Source organism: Maylandia zebra, linkage group LG19, assembly GCF_041146795.1.
Source record: "Maylandia zebra isolate NMK-2024a linkage group LG19, Mzebra_GT3a, whole genome shotgun sequence".
Classification (NCBI taxonomy): Eukaryota; Metazoa; Chordata; class Actinopteri; order Cichliformes; family Cichlidae; genus Maylandia; species Maylandia zebra.
This window is the reverse complement of record NC_135185.1, coordinates 8,345,249-8,361,316: the sequence shown is the minus strand read 5'-3', so window position 1 is coordinate 8,361,316 and position 16,068 is coordinate 8,345,249. Positions and strand designations below refer to the sequence as shown.

General features: G+C 42.0%; 1 protein-coding gene and 1 long non-coding RNA gene across 2 annotated transcripts in view; one reads left to right on the top strand and one right to left on the bottom strand.

The window, feature by feature from the left end:
* LOC143413955 (uncharacterized) overlaps positions 1 to 16,068 on the bottom strand; it is a 28,493-nt gene that overhangs the window by 6,728 nt on the left and 5,697 nt on the right. The window lies entirely within an intron of this gene.
* LOC101487376 (nanos homolog 1) lies at positions 12,562 to 14,351 on the top strand. The gene has a single exon (XM_004554810.3). It carries the CDS (start codon positions 12,696 to 12,698, stop codon positions 13,380 to 13,382), a length of 687 nt encoding a protein of 228 aa, XP_004554867.1. The 5' UTR covers positions 12,562 to 12,695; the 3' UTR covers positions 13,383 to 14,351.

The following is a 16,068-nucleotide window of genomic DNA, read 5'->3' as shown; positions in this document are numbered from 1 at the left end:
ACTTAAGATTTAAGAGCACTCTCCCTAAACAAAACAACATATTGTTCCACTGTCGGCTCAGACAAACAAGGTGACTCGATCCATCCGCTGTTCATTTCTCACCAGAGGAAGCAGATGAACCTCTCATTATTGTTAGAGAGCGCTCGATTATGTCACATGACAATGGGAGGCAGCGGGTTGGAAGAAAACACAAACAATGATTTCCGCAACAGCAATTTAATCCTCCGCCGTTAAAACCTGACACAAAGTGGACAAAGGCGAAGAGGCTGGCACGAATAAACCCCAAATCTGAAGATTAAGAGGGGAAAAAAGGGGGGAATCTTTTGTGTAAAAAGGCCCTTTATCTGCTTTTGAAGTCGGTGAGACCTGCCAGCCCGTCCTCAGCTCCTCTTTGTAACCGGCCCCCATGTCCCACAGCAAACCACCGCCTCGCTTTCATCTGCCCGTCATCTTAGGGGGCAATTAATGCCATTCAGGTCTACACGCAGAGGGAGAGAGAGAGCGAGGAAGAGGGAAAGCTCATCTACTTGTTGAAGCAGGAACTTGACAACAGTTTAGCCTAGCCTAATTCGCTGCATACGAAGGAAGGCAAGGGAAGTTTCATGATCTGATCGAATTCCACTCCCCTCTCCTCTCTCCTGTTTTTATTTATATTTGATTGGGGCTTCTGTTTACAGTGAAGCAGCGTGGAAGTCAGCCAGGCTGTTGCTTAATGAATATTTCACTGCCTCCACACAATAAGCCTCCCATGATAGCCCCGTGAATAAGGTCCCGCTCGGCTCTGCAATTCTGCCATGCAGTGTGCAATAACTCCGACTCGCGCTTGATGAAGCTGCGCGTGAGGAGAAGCCTCGGGTTTTACTGTTGACCTTTCTCGCTCTCTGCTGTAGTTCCTTTACTCTGGGGACTCCCACTGTTTCTCCTTTTGCTGCTCTAATGCAGTGGCCTGGGCCCCGGCGTCTCCGAGAGGCAGGGGAAATAAAGCCTCCATTTGCATTACGTAATTTCATGCATTATTCAGAGCTTCAGAGAATCATTTCACCTAGACAACTCCTCAGAGGGCAGTGAGGAGATAACTGTTAGTGACAGGACTGGCTCATGAAATGCAGTGGCTTAACCATGCAATCTGCAGATATTACCCTGGCCTCGATTGGAAATAGACACCGACACGCTTGCACAGATGCGCTCTTAGAGAAATACACACTGGCTCAGTTTCTCTTTCTTTCTTTGTTTTTTTTTTAATCGCCGAGGAGGAACAAGTGATATCAGATGCACATTTTCCTGCTATAGCTGTTTTATGGTGTTGTTGATGTTTCAAGGGGATATCTTTTTCTTCTTCTTCATGAAAAGAAAGCACAAAAGAGGGAAGGATTTTGAATACTGTTAGATAATGATGTTCTATTTCTGCTCGGTGCAGCTCTTCTGCAGCCTATTATGCGGTAGCCTTGTCAAAACGGGGTGCATGTAAAGATTTTATTGTCGTAATCTGTCTTTTTTTAATAGGCCGCATTAGTTTGAAAGTGAAGCTCACAGCAGCAGTGAGTCCATCACGAGGCAAAAAAGAGTGGAGACAAGCCAATTAGTGCAATCAAACAGCCACTGGAGCTCGCAGAGCAGGCTGGATAGCGGAGCTGCTCAGAGAAACTGGACATAGTTTCTTTATTGTGCGTCGCTCACAACAGCACTGAACAGAGCCGCAGAAAGAGCTCGTAGCTCCAGTAGCTCTGCAGTTATCACAGGCAGAAAACACTGCAGCACAACGCTGCTGAGACATAAAGCCTTCCCCTTCTAATCATAGACAATAGAGTGTATTTCATTAAGCCAGATAATGGTGTGTGCATTTCATTACCATAGATAACTAGGAATATTTAGATGAGGGATGAGGTGCTCATAAAGCGCCAGTTGGTAGCCATGGTAACCTGGATCTTGGCAAACAAAAGAGTCGGGTAGAAATGTTTGCTAGGGGAAGGAAAGAAAAGGGGAGAAAAGAGGGAAGGAGGCAGACAGCGAGGAACCTCGGAGCTAAACACGGTCCCAGGCCAAAGCAACCAAGCCGAACGCTTCCATGTTGTTTTTCCTTCCTCCTCTCTGAAAGAGACTCAGGTGACCGCCGTGATCCTCCTTTTGTTCTCAAAAGTTAAATATTCTTCTCTCTGTAGGATACCCTGGATAATTACATGCTAATGTAGCCGCAGGCCAAATAATAAACTTAATCACCCAAATGTGGAAATCAATGTGCGGTAAGAAAACCTACCCATCCATCGAGCTCCGCTTCTGTGGTTATTACAACCCCCACGTGCCCCGTTCGCACTGCCAGTCAAACCTGACTTTATTTCGAGTGAATTTCAAATGGAGATGCTTTCAGACAATAAGAAGGGCCTTGGAGCCTAAATCAGTCCAAACCATGACCTTGACCTTGGGAGATGGTTTTTCATTCATCCTGTTTCAGGGCTGTCAGCTTGAGAACAAAAACCAGGATGGTTTATATTACTGTGGATGATGCTAAGGCAATAGAAATTCATTTCTTTTTGGCAGCGTGCAACATTAAGCTCTGCTCCACAGATGCGAGTCTATCATTGTTAATGTAGAAACATCATTTGGCAGCTCGAAAATTAAAGGTTGGAGTAAATGACAGCTCAATGCAGCTGATTTGGCACCGGCAAAATAAAACATTGATTACCGCCGCTCACATTTTTCATCATAAATTACCCAGTCGAGCTTCTATACACTATAATTACAAGCTAAGTCACCACTGTTTCGAATAATTGAACAGATTAAAACATTCATTTTACGCCATCCTCTCACATATTCCTAAATGAACATTTTTTTTAAATGTGGCATCAGAAAACACGTACAGGAAAACTGCTTTAGTTCTAGTTGTTTTGCCATTTTTAGTTACTGCTTTCATTTACAGTACTGTGCAAAAGTCTTGAGCCAAATCTCATTTCAATATTTCTTCCAATTAAATGTAAAAACAAACAATCTTGAGCAGCAGTTCTCCAGGTTCTCTGCACAAACAAAAGAAGTCGTCTCAGCTCCAAAAAGCAATCTACAGCAGATGAACAGCATCTGAAAGTCATGCACTTAAGAAACAGGAAAACATCCAGTAAAAACCAAGAGATTCATCTGAACTGCCTGCTACATCAAAGCCTCATTGCAAATTGTCATACCACAGGACTTACACTGATACACTGTGATATTTTAGCACTTCTTCTCCACTCACCACTTTTCACTCCCCATGTATTTATACAGCATTTTGTATGGGACTAAAGTCACTAAAAGTCCAGGTCTAAGAAATACTGACTGTATATCAGTCTGAACCTGACACTCCTGTGACCAGAAACACTACAACAGATGATGCAGAAAAGAGAAAATAACTACACACCAGCTACACATGGAGTTCAGCCATTAGGTGAAAGCAGATAGGACTCCATATGGTGGGCGATCATTTTCTTGTTACTCCAGCACTCCACATTGGCAGGAATGTAGCACCGCTGTCAGACCTAAAAAAAAATCAGCTTTTTAAACATTTATTTATCCTGGGAGATCTTTTGGAGAGCATACTGAGTATGATTTCTCTAACACCCTGCCTCACATTCAGCTGCACTCATCCATATTTGGGGAGCCTGACTGCAACCTTGATCTGAAAAGCTTGAAGAGCAAATTCAGTTTTTGAGCTGCTATCTCTATTAATGTTTTAAGATCTCATAAAAAAAGGATTTGCATTCTAAGTAGCCTCATCAGGATTATGCATGATTTTAAATTGTATTTAATATAAGACTGGAAATTAGTTTAGACTGAATATGAGTTTCCAGATATGACGCTATGTCATCAAAACTCACTTTATAAATAATATTCACTACTAGCCTTGAAAAACACATCTGAAAATATGGGCTGTATGATGCACCAACTTGCACAGGGAGTATTCGCCCATTGTGAAAAAGCAGGGAGGAACCATTGTCCTGAGATGAGAAAACGATTTTCTCAGATAAACATGGGAAACCAACATGAAGTCTGATATTTCCAGTTAAAACAGGAATGAAACCACAGGTGAAAACACACACACAAACCAAAATGAAGCCAGCCTGTGATAGTCAGTCATGATAATGTCGATTCCCCTGATGAAGTATGTGTGGGTGTGTTTGCAGCACCACACTCCAGTCTTGGCCCAGAGTAATAAGATCAGCCTGTTTGGGCCTGACAGGCTGAGCCTCTCTCAGGGTGGCCCATCTGGCCAGCGCCCAAGCCTCGGCGCCAGCCACCGGCTCTACTGTGCAGGGACCCATCTGTGGTCCTGTGTGGTATCGACCACAACACCACCAGGCCTGTTCTCATCTGCACATGGGTCCACCAGTCTGCATATACATGTGAGCTGCAGATGGGATCGTAGGTAAACTAACAACAGCAAATTGCTCTTAGTGATTGTTTTAACCTGAGGTTTGATAAGTACAGCAGAAGAAGAAGAGGAAAAGAACAGCGAAATGAAATGGGTAAATTTGAACCTCGAACTAGCATTAAGGTCACTAAAACATTTAAAGGTACATGCAGAAAGTCCAGCCTGCCATAGGTTTCAAGAACACGAGAAAGTATTCAAGATTACAAATTACAAGCTCCCACAACCCAAAGAACCCTAAAATGTCTGTGTACCTGACACCACAACAACACCACGCCCGGATGGATGATTCTGTAGATGTACCTACAGACAGGTGGATTTAATGTTGTGGTATATTTCCATACCATGAATAACTGTTTTCACATTTTATTTGAGTTGAGTTAAACAAGGGGTTTGTACCTCTTTAACTACTGAGATAAGCAAACTTTAGTAAAGTCCCAAACCTCCACCTCAATATAAAAGCTAGATCAAATGTGACTATGAAGTATCACATGATAGATGTACAAACCGAGAATGACTTTCCCATTCAGCTATTTAAGCCACAAACCCAAATGAACCCAAAGCTGTTCCCTTTAAGTTTACAGTTTCTTTGTAATTCAGTTTCAGGAAACCAAATGCAAGATGAGAGAGAGAGAGAGCACTGACATGACAGCAGCTGCATAGCTGAAAGATCACAAGAGACAGCCGAGCGTGTGCTGATAGGGCCAAGACACATCTGCCTCAGAGATCTAATGGTCTGGAGGTAGGAGGGATTGAGTTCACTGCATTTTAGAGCTAAACTAAAGGGTTTAAGCACGGAGCAAACAAAGGACAACACTTAACTTGCAATAAGCAGATAATCTCACAACTTCATACACAGTGCACTGAACTCACTTTTACTTTACACTGTAGATGCATGCATATGGCATTGTTAGCGGTGTAACCAAATTTATGTGCTTAATCAGTTAGCTTCCAGATGTAATGGGAATATCACCAAAATACTGGACTAGCTAAACAGAATGATAGCGCTAAATGCCTGAAATAGTTTTGTATATCACCCCCCAGCTGTCAGTTCACTACACTGAGTGGGCAGCTTGAAACAGTCTGTGTTCACCATATGTCAAGATTTTGAAACTGGTAAAGGAAAACTCTGACCTGCTAGTTGTCCTAGGTAGGGAAATTGCTATCATATTAACAGCAATACGCTGCAGACTATGATGAAAGTTTGTATGAAATTTCACGTTAAGCTATGCAAAAGCTCCTGAGGGTTTCTAGCCTGAACCAAAATGATAGACTTGGCTAACCAACTGCTTTTGCCACTGGCCAGTACACCAATTCAATTCAATTTTTCAGTTTAATTTATATAACACCACCCACAACATGAGTTACCTCAAGTGCTTTGTACTGTAAGGTAAAGACCCTTGAAAACCTCAACAATCAGACCACCCCTTGTGACCAAGCACTTGGCGACAGTGGGGAAAAAACAGGGGGCAGTTATCTGTTATCTCTGTGACCGGTTGGGGGTGAGGTGAGGGAAACAGGGCAAAACACATGCCATGGAAGAGAGACAGAGATTAATAATAATTAATGATTAAATGCAGATTGGTGTGTAAACACTTAGGTGTCAACCATCATCAGCAAGGAAAGTGCAACACAGACAAGACTTATTATTGACTCTAGTTCAACTCTTTCTGAGGCATCAGTTATTCATTTTTTTATTATCATGACTGTTTTAAAAGCTTTTTCTGAAAATTAATCTATGAGAAAAGTGTGAAACCAATATCTGTGCAGCTACTTTTGAAGTTTTAGGTCAATTGCGCTGACAATTTCTCTGCAGATCACCTCTGCAACTGAGAAATTCATTACTAAGACTTCAATCTCCACAGCACTGGAACCACAGGATATTAAACCTTTTACCTTTACAGTCTCACCATCTTATAGTGCTTTGTTACAAACCATTAAACTCAAGACGGCTGCATTTATTTAAAGCATCGGTGGCCACAATGGCAATTAAAGCCCAGGCATTATGCTCCAACCATAAAATAGATGTAAATATCAGCATTGTTTTAGCGGAGGCTCTTTCTAGCCTGGCTAAAACGCTACAAACGGACTTCAATCACCACGCAGCCCACTCGCCTGGCTGCACAGTTTAAAAGCTTGACACGATGTGTGGGACAATGGTGGCTCTCGAATGCATTGTGAAAATCAGGGCCAATGGAATTTTCCCTGCATCATTAAAAAGGGATTGGCCTGCTCACTGCGTCCATGGAAGTGCCGTTAGTTAACCCAACAAAGGTGCTCTGGCTGGACCCTCAGAGATGAAGGGCATCGCAGGGGCTCAGTGAATCCACTTCTAATCCCCTCTGCCCCATTGTACCGATACACTCTAAGCCCTTTGACCACTTCCCGCTCTAATCTGCAGATTTGGGTGAGTTAAACAAGTTTCTGATCCATGCCCCACAACGTCCCTTCTTCTCTTCCTCTGCTCTCCTTGTGGTGTCATGTTTAGTTACAGCCAGTGACCTCAGCAATGGTCCCTTATTTATTTATTTATTTTTATATATATATATATTTAGGCAACTTTAAAATGGTAAATGGCCTGTATTTGTATAGCACTTTACTTAGTCCCTATGGACCCCAAAGCACTTTACACTACATTCACATACAGGTGATGGCAAACACAGCTGCCCTGGGGCACACCGACAGAGGCTGCCAGACACTGGCGCCACCTTGCCCTCTGACCACCACCAGTAAGCAACTGGTGAAGTGTCTTGCCCAAGGACACAACAACCGAGACTGTCCAAGCCAGGGCTCGAACTGGCAACCTTCTGATTACAAGACAAACTGCCAACTCTTGAGCCACCATCGCCCCATCATGGAAGGTACTTTGCAAAGCAGGCACAAAATGAAAAAGCTTCATCTGCCATTTTATATCATATTGTTGTTTTTACTTCATCTGCCTTTGTTTTTTATGTGGTGACATAGTAACACACTTTTGGCTTTTGGTCAGACAAAATTAGCCAACTGTAGGCTACACAATAGGGTTAAGCAAGCTATGATTTGTTGCCAAACAAACCCTTAATTTCAATTCAATTTCAATTCAGTTTCATTTATACACCGTCAAATCCCAACAACAAGGTGCTTTATATTGTAAGGTAGACCCAACAATGATACATACAGAGAAAAACCTAACAATCATATGACCCCCCCCTATGAGCAAGCACTTTGGCGTCAGTGGGAAGGAAAAAGTCCCCTTTAATAGGAAGAAAACTCCAGCAGAACCAGGCTCAGAAAGAGGCGGCCATCTACAGAAATGACCTGGAATTAGCAATAATCCCAGCCTTTCTTTGAAGATGTGTAAAGTAAAAAAAGAAGAAAATTTGCTGATCTGCTGACTGTTTTATAATTTATCAATGAATCATTTTGCAATATCTGTATATAAAACAAAGAAACTGCCAAACTCCATTGGGATAAGGTGGAACCGTCGTAGGTTTGAGGTGTATGCCAGAGATATCGTTAATTTTAAAACACAATACATGGAACTGCTGATTAATTAGTCCAGCTCTCAATTTTAAGGAATGGATTTTAAAAAGTGTATCGTGGAATCAGCTTTAAATAAAAAAAAAAATGTCCACCAATCTCAAGGTGTACATGCAGATGAACAGTGCTTTCAGTCATACCACTTCAGCCATGTTGAGAGGGTATTAAGTACATGTGTGTGAATGCGTGAATGCGTGCTGTTGAGGGGAATGGGTGGAGTCTTGGGGTAAGTAATAGCAGGCGGCATTCAGCGAGTTGGTGGTCGTGACAAAGCACTTGACAGGGCGAAAGACACCCCCTAATTTCAGGCTGACCTTGGCTTGTTTAGCGCTCCCTATTGCTGCTGGTGACATTGACACGTGTCTGGGGTTGGGCTGAATCTAGGAGCTGGGGGTCTTGGGGGTGTGTGCAGATGGATGACCGTTAGGGGCGCAGGCTTATATTCCCACGAGAGGAGGCAGAGGTCAGGGATCAAAGCCCCAACTGATTCCCTACCCTAGTCTGTGTCTGGGGACAGACAGAGATTGGGAATGAAATGAAGCTCAGGCTGGCCACATTATGCAGTTTATGTAATTAATGCAGCGGCAGGAATGGCAGGGGTCGGCAGGAGCGGTGGGTGTTTGTGTGCATGTGTATGTTAGCATTGAAGGGAGTGTTGTGTGTGTCTCTTGTGCCAGGCTGCTGTAGCTTGCACAATGAAGCAGTGCAGCTGGCACAAGATTCACACACACACAAACACACTAGAGTCTAGAGAGGTCTTTTAATTAACGGATTTGTTAATTTTCTATTCAACTTGACAGTGATGAATGGGGATGCAGCGGCTGCCCATCTCTGCCTCGGCTGTAGAGCAGACAGAGCTGCCTGGGAGGCCTCTGGGTACCATCATCTCACTCTGGAGCCGTATTTATGCATGAAGATTTTTTTTAACCCATTGCAAGCCAGAGTCCCTGCATTTATTGTAGCTTTATCTGTGTAAAACAAAGAAGAAAAAACACTAGCTGTGGCTCGCACTCCGCAATGAGCCTGTGTGGAGGCCAGACAGGGCTGTGAAGTAAACACAGTTAAACAATGGCCACATTTTATGTGAACAAAGCAACATTTGTTACTGCTGGTTGGCTACAATGGAAGTAGTGATTACTTATTGTTATCTTGGCCAGTTACCAGTTTAAGCTTATCATTCATTGTTTTCAAGTGACTCTTATTGCTTAAAATGTAAATGACACATTGAAACCTAGTAATTTACCACAGCATATTTCTTATCAATGACGTCCATTTAAACGCAAAATATAGCAGTAACAAAGGCAACGCCCCTTTGTGTTTTCCTTAGGAGCATATTGAATGTAAGAAAATCACATGTGCACAATGTTCGTTAATACGATAGGATATATCAGAGGTGACGATAGCGTTTGATCGTATTACTTCTGCTCTGACGTTACACTTTACACTCACGTTCCAAAAAACATAAATCAAGTACCGTAGGTTTATTCCATCTTTCAGAGAGCAGACCAGCACTGGGCTGCAACTATATTAAAGCTGCAGTAGATGACTACCAGTGATTTAAAATATGTTAGCTTCTCTTAAAGACGTAACATTTAAATCCACAATAAGAGCCACCTTGTTTTCTTTTGTCTTGCTGTGTGGGGTTTGCATGGCTTCACTGTGCCTGCTAGTGAAGCTGCTTCCTCCCACAGTAAAAGACATGCTCTGTGGTTAATTGGTGATTTCAAACTGGCCGTAGGTTTGGATGTGAGTGTGTGTGCTTGTCTCACTTTCTGTGTTGGCCCCATGACAGCTGGGATAGATTCTGGCAGCCCCGTAAGCTTAAGCTAAGAAAATGGATGCAGTTAACTGCACCATGACTTACTAACTAATCAAACATTTCTCTTCTTTACTGCTTTATTGTGTGAAGCACCTGTGAGCTGACCTGTCTTTTAAAAGGCTTTTTATAAATGAACTTGCCTATTCTCCTCTCATGCCAGAAACCTTTCTGCTGTTGCCCTGCTATAGTGTGAGTCTGAAATGAAATCTTCTAATGTAAAAATAAATAAATTTCATATTCATTATCAATACTTCCTTTGTTGCTGCCAAACACGTTTTGCATTAAGAATAATAAAGGGTAGGCCCAAAGCAGCAGAGCCACATGTCATATTGGCCTCCGCGCAATTTATCCATTGTGATATGGCAGCCATTCATCTTTTAAATGCTCTCTCATGATTTCCTTTGTGCATGCAGAGCTGGAGGTGACCTTGAAAAGAGACCATGTGGTGTATTCTGATGATAATTTATTCTCACATACAAGAAACTGTCTCGCTAACATGATTTTCTTCATGCTTTTGCGCCGTCTTACACTCACTGGAAACTTTTGCAGCAGCAGCGAATGTAATCGCTTTTAAAAGAAGCCTTCCCAGGATTTATAGGCCCGTGCAAATTTTGGATGCACGCATATTTTCTTGAAGATTTTGGCATGATTTAGAATGAAACTCACCCCCCCCCCTTTTGTGACCCAAATACAGGTCTTATTCCACAATATATATACCCAGCGGCTGAACATGAACCTATAAACAAGCACATTTATAAGGCGCACCAAAGTGGCTTACAAAACGACGCCGTTTCTGTTTTCCTGTAAACGAATCGCAGAATCATATCCACAGACTAAGTCTTAATCTGCAGCAGACCGTTACGGGTTTTATTTCATCAATGAAAACCACAGTCAGAAAATTAATCTGAGCTCCAATTTGAAAATATAAGACATGCAAATGACTTCTGTCTCAATTTTCACTGTCCTTAATATTTCACTTGAGGGTGTGACAAAAATAGTAACACTGTCATTGTCCCAGCAGTCGGGCCAGTTATCAAGCTCTTTTTTTGGGCGCCCTCCTTACAGGGCTTTGACTGACACACACACACACGCGTGCACACACACACACACACACACACACACACAGATGTGGCACACTCCTTTTTAATGCATATTAATGAAGTTAAACGGCCTGCTACAGGGACGAGACAATGGAGCAGAGGAGGACTGGTTGTGAGCACCAAGCCGTGGGCTCAGGGGAAGCAGAACATGTGCAGCTTCATGCAGAAGTGACAGGTTCATCATCGGTGAAGGATGGAATCTGCTACAGTGGTCAAGCACAAGATGTTTTTTGTGTGTGCGCGCTTAAAGGTCACTGCTTCTTGAGGCGTTACATGACTATGTCCTACACTTTTTGAATTTTCCTAGTTCCACTATGTGGCACTCTTTGATTTTTTGTCTCTTCAGCTACTGATGTATCCCCAACTCATTCAAACTAGAAAGTTATTGTCATTAAAGTTGTATAAGGCATTGCAAAAAACAAACTTTTGGGACTTTTAGTCTAAGGAACAAGCATTAGATCAATTCCCATATGCCCATATGCACAAAAGAGGTTTTGGTTGCTGTAGCGATTCCTCTATCCATATTGGTTATAAGACTCATTCATAATGTGATTCCAGTATGAGATATGGTAGGACAAAGTCTAATATGACCTATTCTTTAAGACACATCATAATCTATTGTTCAGGGCTTGTGACCTCCCTCCCTCCCTAAATCAAAGAGTTCCTACTTGTGACACCTTGTGACAGTTTTGGCATCTTTGTGACTTTTGCTTTTCAGGCTATGTTATATTGATATTAACAAGCCTCGATTCACAAGATGAAGATTAAAAAAGAAGCTAAACAAATATCTTATTTAATGTCATCAAAAGTGCAATAGAGCGCAGATGGAAAATTCAACCCTCCTGCCACGATTCTGTGGCTGTGGAGACAAATCTGAGAAAATAAGTCAAGTCTGCTGTGCTGAATTGAGTCTTTAAGAATGAAAATATAAGCATGTATCATTCAAATGTAAGGCGGTTTGTCGATTGGTGTGACACAAACAAGGCGAGATTATTCTTATGACTCTTGTGTTGCCCTCGGGATTCCCATATATTTGTTTGCCATTCACCTAGGGGTCATTTCTGACCCGAGGACAACACAAGGGTTAAATATGATGCTGGTCTGAGCAGCACTGTTATTAAAAACCAACCAACTACACAAATCCAGTTTGACAAATATCACAATATCTGCATGGATAACAACTTCACCAGGCTGCACTGTAAATCTTTGGTCAGAAAGATCATTCACACTGTTTAGAACCACAATCTGTACTCTCGGTGTGAACTGCTACCATTGGGAGGATGATACAGAATTCTGCAGAGCAGAATGACTTTTTAAGAACTCCTTTGACCCTCTATCACGTAAAATTTTAAAAAGCAGCTTAGAAAAAGTTGTGGAAACAAAAAATACACTGGAAGACAGGTCAAATCCACTCTGATCTATCTATCTATCTATCTATCTATACTAAAAAGCAAAAGGGGGAAAGTAAATTGACAATATGTCATAAAACCAGTCACATCTTGAGTTCAACAGAGTAACAGCTGATTTCTTTCAAACCCAACCAACAGGGTAGCTTACTTTCTTTTAACACAAAGAGATTTCGGTGCTAATCGTCATATTATGGGAGGGGAAATGATTTCCTAGCTCAGTCACTCCCTGCTCTGTAGACCCTCCTATGGGGCCACAGAGAAAATCAACTTGAACCAAACCACGCCCCCGTGTTTTATTCTGGGCAACTTAACAGCGCCTGCATGCTCAATGTTCTGCAAAGTAGACCCAGCAGGAGCAGAGAGAGGAACCCTCCACTGGATCCTCATGCTGACAGCCATCCAATCCAAAACGCCTATTCACTAGTGTGGACGTTAAACTGTGCGGCTCTGACAGGATGGATTTCTTAGACCGCGGTTACCTGGACGCGCGGTCTCCTTATGATTACACCTTTAATTTTTGGAACGACTACCTCGGGCTGTCGACACTTGTCGCCAAAAATAAGATCAACAGTCCGCCCTTCAGCCCTAACTCTATAACCGAGTCTCTTAAAGCGACTTTGGGACTGGAGGACGATTCCCCGGTTTGCTCCTGCGTAATTGGGCACGGCAGGGACACCAACGACGGACCCTTGGACTGCTACTGCGCGGCCCCGAGCTCCCCGCCAATCTCTATCTATGATCTCAAAGAGCGCATCTCGCTTCTCAGGCCATACGAACACCTCGCTAGTGATTCGCAGCTGGGGGACAGAGATACCCCCTCGTACAAGGGAAGCTTCTCTGGCTTCGACCTGCTCGCCATGGACCGAAGACGCAAACAGGCTCAGAGGGGCAAACCGGAGCCCAAAGTGTGCGTCTTCTGTCGGAATAACGGCGCACCAGAGGAAGTTTACGGCACCCATATCCTGAAGACAGTGGACGGCAGAGTGCTTTGCCCCATCCTCCGGGCGTACACCTGCCCCCTCTGCAGTGCCAACGGTGACAATGCGCACACCATCAAGTACTGCCCGCTTTCTAAAGACCAGCCGAGCCAGAGAGTGGCAAAGGGGGGCAGAGCGATTGGCAAACGGCTGAAAATCTTCTGAGCGAGCAGATGAAGTTAATGACGTTTGAGTGGCACTGTCTGAAATTACTAATGTCTGTGGCAGTAAAATCGCTCCATTTGACGCACAAGACAAGTCTGGAAAAAGAAAGAAACGATCTGAAGAAATACGATTTCTATTCTTTTTTTTTCTTTTTGTACATGTAACAGCTTCATTTCCAATGTTTCTGTCTATACTGTAACTGTGGGCACATAGTTTACACTTGGACGCACTGCGCGTAATATAACCCCCAGCACTCTTTAAAGACTTGGTGATTAAAAAAATGAACCAAAGTACTGTACAGATCGACCTGTGAATGATCGCCTTCATGCTATAATCAGAAGTTGCTGTGTTTCAAGTAACGCAGTGCCAGTGCAAACAGCCCAGCAGTCAGCGGGCTGCTCTTGCCAACATAAATGAATATGCAGCACTCCTGATATGAGGTGAATGTTTAGTCCCACAACCCATTGGCCCCATGGATGTAAGAAGTGTGACAGGCCGTGCAAGAGATGCAAGATCTACTTCTTTATGTCCTGCACATGTTTTTTCTCCCTTCCTTGAGATCTATGTTTTCTACCAAAGGAATACACTTTTTGTATTGCAACTTAGCCTAAAGGTAAATTTCTGTCGTTTATACGTCGCTCATGTCTGATATTCTTTATGTGATTTCGTGTAAATAGGTATCTTACACATTTCAAGTGAATGTAAAACACTGGAGGTGAGATCTGACTTTCATTTCTGTCATATAGTTCAAGTACACACACTGACTTGTTTTTGTTTTGTTTCTTTAAACGTGGAAATGTGCACCTGCAATTCTTGTAAACGTACAAACGATTTTAGCAATGAAAAGCCTGACATTCCAAAGTCTATCTGTCAACTAAAATGTTTTATGTACTTATTTTTACCTTATGTACCACTGGGAAATATATTCGCTGTAAATGACCTCTGAATAAACATGGGATTTGCAGATTTCTTTGACTGTACAAGACTCGCTGACACGATCATGATTATGGTAGCTGTAGGCAGAGCCTGCAGCAGGTGATGACAGCATCTTAAGTTGAGCGTATGCTGTCAAAGGTAAGTGGGGAAATACATTTATTCACAAAACTATTTCATCTGGAACCATCTACAGCTGCCACACTGACATGCAGTGCAACTGCGCCACCTAGTGCTCAAAGCCTTGAACGCTTGAATGCAGATATCACTAAAAACGTCTTTAGACAAAACTTTAAGTCATTCTTTCTCTTTTTATTTTTTAAATTTAGGGTCTATGTGTCTCTTTTAAAGTCCGCTCTGGTTGATAACATTTTTTAAGCGCTGATCTTATTACAGAAACCCCCTAAAATCTTCATTCAGATGAGTATGTTATTGTTTTCACATCCGCCAAGTAGGTCATGTGACCGGCTCAGTTTTCTGCCTAAGCATCTTTTTATTCATAGAATTTGTAAAAGAAACAAAAAACAAAAGAATAAAATAAAAAATAAAATCGGAGTTTCAAGTTTTGATCCAGGAATTTTTTAAGGGATTTATTATCGTCATGAGATGAGGTAAAATCATATATTATCTTATATGTACATGTAATATCGTCACAAATACATTAAATTAAAAAAACCCAAAAAAATGAAAGACGTTCTCTTGATGTTCTCAAGAAAATATTCCCAGCTCATCTGGATCCAGATATCCTACTGAATAAGGACTGGATCTAAGTTCATGTGTGGTGTGGAGGAATGCACTCTAGGACTGGTCTTTATTGCTTAAGTGAATATGGTACTTTAAATATGGAATTCACCCTTCCACACCTGAACCATGAAAGATTTCCCAAAAAATCTTTCATTGGGGGGGGGCGCATGTGATATCATGTCATGGTTGAGGAAGCAGATAATATCACTTCACCCTCCACTGGTCACGGCAGATGGTTGGACGTCCCTGAGCCTGGTTCTGCTTGAGGTGTCTTCCTGTTAAATAAGAGATTTTCCTTCCCACTGTTGCCAGGTGCTTGCTCGTTTGATTATTATGTTTTCTTCTTTCTAGCTCTTTAACTTACAAAAACACTTAGAGGCGACTGTTGTTGTGACAACTGAATTATATAATATCATTAATGGCTGTGTTCAAACATCTCAGTGAGACATGACAGGACACGGAAACAAAAGCAGCATAAGGAGTCTGTTATTAAATGGTTTACACTTTAAAGCCTTATGTTTTCTTCTAAATCAAGACTATATTTTGTTCAGGATTATTCACAGACCCTTTTAGCCGAGAGCATTTTCATTGCAAAGAATTACAGCTGGTATTTGGCAGAAACTCCTAAATAAAACTTGTGCAGTAAAAGTCTATAGATTTCTGTAATAACTGTCACATATTTTATGAAAGATATTGGCAGTAACATTTTTGATATATAATGTTGTTTTTACAAATCAATTTGAATTGAGCTAACGCACTGACCACAGCAGAGACTTAGAAATTTAACACATTTTGCTTCTCTCTAATATAATAACACTTATGCATTTCACACAGAAATATGTAAAACAACAATCCAATAGCCTCTATTGGGGACTACAGTAAACTACAACGTTACCAATAATGTTACTTCCATGCGGTATAAAGGCCGAATGCTGCCACCTAGTGGCACCGTGTAGCTTATCAGTGTTTTTTAAGGTTTAAGTTAAAATGTGACGTTTAAAATACTCAT

Coding starts and splice junctions, on each gene's coding strand:
- LOC101487376 (XM_004554810.3), top strand. CDS start 12,696: ATGGATTTCTTAGACCGCGGTTACCTGGACGCGCGGTCTCCTTATGAT.